At 33.1% G+C, this 8,697-nt stretch overlaps 1 protein-coding gene across 5 annotated transcripts in view; it reads right to left on the bottom strand.

The window, feature by feature from the left end:
* Positions 1-1,998: 1,998 nt before the first annotated feature.
* The window catches only part of LOC580410 (FYVE, RhoGEF and PH domain-containing protein 4), a 56,889-nt gene continuing 50,190 nt past the window's right edge, over positions 1,999-8,697 (bottom strand). For all 5 annotated transcript variants that reach the window (XM_030972996.1, XM_030972998.1, XM_030972997.1 and 2 more), the window contains 4 exons: positions 7,983-8,111; positions 7,326-7,457; positions 5,811-5,962; positions 1,999-5,403 (listed from right to left, as the gene is read on the bottom strand). In XM_030972996.1, the coding sequence (XP_030828856.1) occupies positions 5,322-5,403; positions 5,811-5,962; positions 7,326-7,457; positions 7,983-8,111 (495 nt within the window). In that variant the 3' untranslated portion in view covers positions 1,999-5,321. The remainder of the gene's footprint in view (positions 5,404-5,810; positions 5,963-7,325; positions 7,458-7,982; positions 8,112-8,697) is intronic.

The following is an 8,697-nucleotide window of genomic DNA, read 5'->3' as shown; positions in this document are numbered from 1 at the left end:
ATGGCCGAGAGGTCTGAGGCGCTGACTTTTGTTACATCTCCTTTTGTACGCAAGAGTTCGAATCTCATCTTCGACCAAAAAAAAAAGTATTTTTTATTTTTTATTTTTTAGTCTATTTTTTTTCGGCATATAAAAGTATTAATGACTGCTTTAATATTCGAGAAATAGTTGTTTTTATACGCTCTCGGGAAGGTTACAATTGGGCTATTCCCCTCGGCACGCCTCGGGTAATAGCACAATTCTAACCTTCCCTTGAGCGTATAAAAACAACTATTTCTCTCAAAGCAGTCATTAATACTATAAAACAACACACACATTTTACAAATGAATGCAAAAAGTGTCAGAAAAATGTGATTCATAAACAGGAGTCTTTTGTGGTGCATATGAAGTCCACAAATTGTAAATGATAAACTGGCTATCAACTTAATATACAAGAAACATGAATGTTATAAAGAAATTATATACGGCCTCTCTCTTTTCTTGCAAGTTTTGCAAGTTATGTGAGTCTTATCTGATGGAGACGAGGAAACTTTTCTTTTGAGAATAAAGCATGTCAGTTCTTTTTTAATAAATTTTGAAACCCGTTTTTTGTAATGTTTTTACAAATCAAATGTTTTCTTTGTTTGTGTTCACATCTACAATTTCTGTATTCACGAAAAATAGTCCTACAGGGGGTCACACAAGGTCATACCTTTCTATTGTGAATGTGTGGCTCATTCATAGTGAAAATCACAAACTATCTAGTAGTAGTAGTAGGACACACAGAAACTTTCTATTGTTAATAAATTATTCTTGTATCTTCCATTGAAGAATGATAACTTCTTCAGTCAATGCTATCCCTATCAATCAGAGCTCTTAAGTAATATGCAGTTAATATTCATATATTTGGAAATGTATTATCATATCACTATAGTGAAGAATTAATCTGTACTTTATTCAATGGTTATGGAGCAAAGAGAGGTAGACAAACATATTCATAATTATATAAATATGTATATATAATCATATCTAGTAGAGGTAGAAATAATTTTTCGAAAATCATATTCTGATCCTAAAGAACATAAATTTCCTATTTAAGTACTAATTTATTTTGAAATTTCACATATCCAGATGACAATTTAAATGACAGGAGTGTTTGTTTTTAGCCCGGTTGATTAGATAGTCTTGTCACTCAATAAAAAATACTTCACTAATATTTTATATCACCATTCACAGTCATTTTCATTGAATATTTGATGGACTTCTATTAGAAAATTGCAGTAGATATATGTTTATATAGAAAAATATCGCATTAATTAACTATGTGTATTACAATAAACTGAAGTTGAAGGTTGTTCTCCAGGATAAATGCCACACCACTGCAGTGCTTTGCCCCATTTTGATAATTATTATGTACCGTATATCTTTCATGGTATTCATCAAATCGTGGTCCTTTACCGTCTTAATATCATATGTTGATACTTGTACAAATAGATGTAAATATATGTATATATTAAAGTACTTATTTACGTGTATTGAATTTCAACAAAAATACCTGTTTGCAGTCTTTGTACAGAACCTCAGTCTCTCTCTCTCTCTCTCTCTCTCTCTCTCTCTCTCTCTCTCTCTCTCTCCCCTCTCTCTCTCTCTCTCTCTCTCTCTCTCTCTCTCCTCCCCCTTTCTGTCATTTACAGCACTTTTGATTCCTCTTCATGTGTATCCTTCACTGTCTCTCTCCGTCTGTCTCTCTCCTCCCCCTCCCTCTTTCTGTCGTTTACGGCGCTTTTAATTCCTTTTCACGAGTATCCTTCACTCTCTCTCTCTCTCTCCGTCTGTCTCTGTCTCTCTCCTCCCCTCCCTCTTTCTGTCGTTTACGGCGCTTTTAATTCCTTTTCATGAGTATCCTTCACTCTCTCTCTCTCTCAACAGAAGTTTTTATTTTAAAACTCACAAAAATGAGGTGAATTGCTCTCAAAAGAGGCTCCATGAAATAAAAACTTTGCTTGCCAACTAAGATCATTTTCAGTGAATTGAGCGACTTTTATTTGATTTGTGTTTAATATCAAAGTGGAAGACATTCTTGTGGGTTAAATATGTAGTAAATCTACCATGACTAAAACCGTATTGAAAGAACTAATATAATGACCTGCCTAGACAAGACTGCTACATGTACCTTACATGAGTTATATTATCTTGAATTCAAATTATCAGATACAAGAGACTTTATCATATAATTCCCTATTCACACACATAACCTGAATATGGAACTTCAGAAAGCTTTAAATTATAGTTTGATTGCCAGATTGATCAAATACATTTTGATATACCAAAGCTGGCATAGCTTGTTTGCAGTATATTTACTTCAAAAATTGTATTTTATGTCATGAAAAGTATTGAGAATTATTCATATGAGTCTCATAAATATAATGTCATTCAATTTTCATGAATGGGAGCATATACAAAATAACACAGATCAATTTTTGAAGCACAGCATAATATACTTTTATGTATTGATAAAAAAGAATGAGAAGTATTTTAAAAGCCACCAAATAAAGAGTCGCACAAAGAATATATATTATTTGCAGCCATTTTGATTATACCCTAATCTTATATACCAGTGAAAGCTGAAAAATATATTATATCCACCAAAAGGTGCTCAATATGATTTCAATTTTGCGGACAACAAAACATAATGCCAAACATATCAAACAAATTCAATAACTCAAATACCAAGTGATGACTTATGTGGTGAAAGAGAACAATGACTGTGTGTATATATATATATATTTAGCACTGGTCATACAGGTGATAAGGTATTGTACTGCTACTACTGTAAATATCAATACCCAATTCTATCATGAAACATGCAGGATAGTGGATATATTTCTGATATATACATTCCATCTGCATAGTTAATTTGAAAGTTATATAGTCACCTCCTTAAGAGAGGAACAATAGTTTTTTGGAAGAAAACGAACCTAATTTTCCTTTGTTTTACTTGGATGTATTTCTCATCATAATTACAGACATGTGAAATGTAACACAAAATCCTGATATCATATTTTCTATGGAAAAAAAGAAACAAGCACTTCACGGTAAAATCTAATATTCCTTTGTATAAAACATTTGTACAATCGGTATACATACATATATATAACTACATGTATATACACTATCAAACGACTGATTTCTTACAAATCAACAGCAAGGAAGGCAATTAAAAATGTCATTTGCTCATAAATTGCTTTGTGCCACAGCTTTAAATGAAAATTGCAAAAAGATACCATCTAAATAAGGCTGTCTACTTCATTTCATCAATAAAAAAATATTTAAAAACCGTCAGAGATTTTGCAATACAAGTGCATTATAATATATTTAAAAATAGATTTCTTTTTGTAAAATGTTCATTGCTGGGTATCAAGCACATAATTAAACTCATTAAAGTCCCAATAGTTCCATAATTATACATCATGAAAACTAGGGCTTCATTCATTTCTTTGAATAAATAATCCTGACAATAGTAAATGATTTACACCCAATCTCTTACATGGCAATTTTTTTTTGAATGAGACTAAGGTCAAATTTTCTTTTCCATTGAAATAACTAGAACTCATTGATGTGGATTATCTCCGTTCTCTGTAATTAATGGTTCTATCCTTTCCAGTCTGTCAGGTCCTTAGCAATTCTGAGGCAGAAATTGACTGTCTCTACTGCTAACAGGCATGACATTCTGGAATTTGCTTTTGTAATGTACTTTGATCTAAATAACATCAATTAACCTGTAAAATACGATTTGACTTTGATGTAGGGTCCTGCTAGAATAATCTTGGTTTTGGTATTCAATGGGTTAAGATAAAAACATGACAAATCTCACTCTTATGTTAAACTATTGAAAAGGGAAAAAATACAAATGACATCATGTCTATATAATAGCACCATACTATTTAGTCTATGTATGTAACTAATAAGGGACTTTCAGTGCACATATACATGTACAAGTGGGAACAAAATTTACATGATAATATAGTGTTTGTATAAATAATTGCACAGTGAGCTTGTCTGCATGATGACAAGAATTACATAGAGTTTACCATCTTCTCATCTTTAAATACCTTGTAGATATTCAAGCGACCAGCGCAATCATTTTCTTAAAAATATATGTTTGAATATGATAAACACAATGAACATTAGCATTAAGTAGTGTTTCAAACTGACAATCTTAGCTTTTGACCACTAAACACACCAAAATAATGAAATATACGTTGTAAGAGATGACACAAGTGAAAACAAACCAAAAAGTATGAATGTGAAGAATATTAGCTTAGGACTAGGATAATAGAGAAATATTTCTTGTATGTTTCGATATGACTCCAATATTAATCTCTCTTGAAACATTTATGTATTTGTATCTCTTCACTAGCAGGGAAAGGTGTAAAAAATCCTTACAATTGAAACCTAAAATAAATGCTTTTGGCTAATTGTCTTCCTGACATTTTTCATGACAATTAATATTCTTTCCCTATCAAGAAGCAAATGAAAAGTATAACAAGCAAGCCAGTACTGAACCCCTTCTAATAATGCAACTCTACTCTGGACTAGTTTGACATAGAATTTTGTTCCTATATAACATACCGGTACAAAAATCTCCTAGTTTCCACTATATAACTATGAATATTTACAAACTGCAGATGTCCATTTTATACAAACGAAAGTGATTTTCCAGTGGAAACATGTTTTTCTACATAGCAGATAGTTTAGTTATCCTGATAGTCACTACATAAATACATTTAAAGCTAAACAAAGCAGGATTTATAAGTACAAGACTATTTATAATTCCAGTAATTTGTTTCAATCATTCAATACAGTGCTGTCTAGACCTTAAACTAACAATGGCATACTATTTGATCCTGAAGCATATGTGATGTAACTGGTACTGATCCTCCCACTATGGATTTAGTAAAGAAGGATAATTCCCATAGCACCACTTGTTCATTTCTGTTGATCCTACAGCACATCAAATTCAGGAACTTGTCTCTCTGCTGATTAATCTAGATGAACAATAGTTTCAGGGGTCATTCCAAGAAAAACAGCAAGTCCGTCTATTTTTCATGCTGACCAGCACATTAGGTTCAGATATGTACTCCAAGAACGCCGTTTCCATGAAAGTCATCTCTTGACCTTTTATCAATAGTGATCATAAACCAGGGCACAGTATATAAGTCTTCTAATAATTTTGTCTTCCTGAGCCTTGTCTTGCTAGATGATCAGAGTTTGGTGTGGAAGCACGAACAGTACATTGCATTGTCAAGTCTCTAGAGGTCGCTGAACGACTATACGTTAGGTCACAAGTCGGTGGAGCTTGTTCGATTATTGGATGATGGATCAAGAACCTTTTGAAGTCCTTCATGGAACACCAGCAACCAGCTGAGGAGGCAAAATTCAGAAATAAATATGAATTTAACATCATTGATATTTGAATTAGGCTGGTGATATATGTACATCATGTAAATTGCCTTTTCTTAAAAAACAACACAGCTGATAGTTTGTAAAAACTAAAAATGTCTCTGATACCTCACAAAAAACAATGAATAAGACCCGACACAAACATTAGTACAGGTGTTTATTGAAGAAAAGACAAATGCGACTGCGTCTCCTAGCTACCATATATGCTCCCGCCCTAAATTCAGTAGACGAAATGGATGAAATTATTTGTGAGATATCACAATGCAAACAACTTGTGGTTCTTGTGATTCCAAAATTTGACCTCTGTGACCTTTGAACCCAAAATCTTCTTACCATCACCAAATTTCCAGACTGACTACGATACTCACTTGTATTTGGTTTCCTTGTTATCTGCTGCAAAGATGAAGCTATTGTCTCCTTCGCACAGCTTGAATGCGTAGTCTCTCTCCGTGTGATCTTTCTCTTCCATCTCAAATGCTCTGTAGAGCTTGATGGGAAGGGTCAGCGCTGCTCGGACGTCCTGGTTAGAAATAATCATTGGAAAATCATGATTTAACTAAATGGATGTGATTTGATCTTTAAAATAACAGACGTTTGATACATATAGATATTTGACATTTTAATCATAGTGGCTGAAGCTTAATGTACTTTTATATTACTTTAACGCAGTGTCCTCTGTCCAAATATACTCAACTGACTGCAATTATCAATTACATATCAAGGTTTTGATAATGGTACTCCTGATTTTAAGTGTACAAAAAAGATATAAGTATAAAGTGACCGAATAATCTACATATAATCAATTGTGCCATACAACAAATCACACACATACTCATCCTTTATTCAGAAATACATGAACATTGTGTATGAATACCGACAAAATGGAAGGAAAAATGCATGAGTTTGTCTATTACTTGACATTGCTGGGAAGTTAAACCAAGGCTTTAATATATCCCCGACGCCTGGTAAAATAACTGACTTTAATCATGTAATATTGCTTTAATGTTTGCAGCAGCTTTAAGACGATGTCAGCAGTGGGATATCACCTGCATGGACCCTGTTTCATTAAACCATGCTATCAATAACAAAGTTTAATACTTGTTATAAGCTACTAAAATCACTGTATTTGATCGGTTGAGAGGAAATTTATCGAGGAATTGTGGCAGGGGTTGTTCAAAGTAAGTTTCATGAAACAGGACCCAGGCCTGTACTGCAAGATATCGTCTGGTGCCAAGCAGAAGAAAATGAATGGATGCATGGACAAAAGGTGTACCTTCCAATAATGACATACCAGTACTCCAAAGTTTTCAATTGATCATTCTTTGGCTTTATTCATGACATAAATGTACATTTCAGTTTCTACATCATTCAAATTGTTAAAGGGATTGTTTAACAATGTTAAATCTGAAATGCACGGCCCTAAGTGTTATCAGTGTCTGTGATATGGTATTGAAGCCCTAAAAATGATCAAGAAGTGCCTCAAAAAAGTACAAACCTTTGAGTGACTGGTTTTACCATACTCGTTTTCCCCAATAGACTGTAGTGTTATGAACGCATTTTCAATCATAAATATCTTGATAATCAGACAGGCGATCGGCTTGTAAAAGCCATGGGGTTCCTGACTGACCTAAAGGTTTATAATTATCATTGCAGCATGAGCTAAATCAAGGATTTTTTTAAAGGATCTAAGACAATGTTACCGGATCTCTTTAATGCTGATATCATTACTTCAGCAATTAGACTATACAATTACTTTGACATTAAAAACTAACTTAACAGTTTATACATTTTAAAAATAATGTTGAAAGCGCCTTTATGTCAGGCACATGATGATCTGTGTGTAAATGCATGAGTAAGGGTTTGTCAATATTGAGGATGTGTACCTTAGGTGCACGTAGGGCAAAGAGGTCCTGTTCTGTGGCTGCTACCCAGTATCTGATCCAAGTTGATCCCTTAGGTTGGAAGTACCACAGAAAGCTGGCAAACGACTTATCTTCATTGATGTCTACAAAGGACTGCAAGAAGAAGGAAAAAAAATGACATCAATTTCTTAGACAAATGACACTTCTGAAATATGATTACTACTTTAAGATAAATAGCAACTACTTTGCAGATAATGGCCTGACTGCTTGACATTGTGCATGTAGCCTATGATTATCAGAATAACATGCCATTTTAGTGGTCAAACTTGCTGATAAAAGAGTCTACAGTATTACATACATGTTTATCAACTTACTAAAAGCTAAAGCACAAAAATGTAAATGTCAACATATCCAAACTGTCACACATACCATTTCTATCTTCTATTAACCCAATGACTACTGAGCTCTTATATTCCCCATAGGTTTAGTACAGGAACCACTCGGTTTTAGTAGGCAATGTGTGATAACTAAATAGTTTATGATTTTCAAATACACCTCAACAGTCAACCTCAATTAATTAACAAGTAAGAGATATCAAAAGTTGTCACAGAAGATAACTTCAGGGGAAATGGGATGTTCTTTCTGGGGGGGGGGGGATCTCTGACCTAGGATACATACCTTTCTTGATGGTTCGATGGGATCTTCCACTTTCTTGAGTATATTATAACATTTAACGCACACTCTGTTTGCTTTGTTGTCATCATAAGGCAGATGAGCATTGTAGCTTGAGCACTTACCACAAACAACCTGAAAGCAACATAGAAAGTCAATTGATGATAATAACAATATAAAAGATATCATATTTAAAATTCATTTCACGTACATACATCTATTAAGATGCAAATGACACCTAAAATGTACTCTGGTTTTAGCTTAAGATTTACCAATTCTGAAAATTTATCTTATACAAAACACATCCTACTGTGATTCACATATTTTGTTACTCCTGTTTCTTCTTAATATCTTGTCTGAACATATCAAATTTTATAAAGAATAATTGGTGTGTAACTATATTTTTCATTTTTAATCAAGTATGCAAACTGTATCAGATTTCTAAATTCTATTACAACTGATAACCATACCTTATCAGGCAATATAACTATAATGAATTGAACAGGAATACTCTTCCCCACCAATGATAATGGATATTCAATTTTCTGCAATGATTGACAGACATACAGATATAGAATCAGAGACACTTATAGATCGGCAGACAGATAGATAGATAGATATATAAATATAAGATAAGATAGAAGATAGAAGATAGATATATAGATAAGATAAATAAATAAAAAGATAGATAGATAGACAGATAGATAGATTGCTAGATAAA

This window comes from Strongylocentrotus purpuratus, unplaced genomic scaffold (assembly GCF_000002235.5).
Source record: "Strongylocentrotus purpuratus isolate Spur 01 unplaced genomic scaffold, Spur_5.0 spur5_scaffold_6, whole genome shotgun sequence".
Lineage (NCBI taxonomy): Eukaryota > Metazoa > Echinodermata > Echinoidea > Camarodonta > Strongylocentrotidae > Strongylocentrotus > Strongylocentrotus purpuratus.
This window is presented reverse-complemented; position numbering and strand designations above follow the sequence as displayed.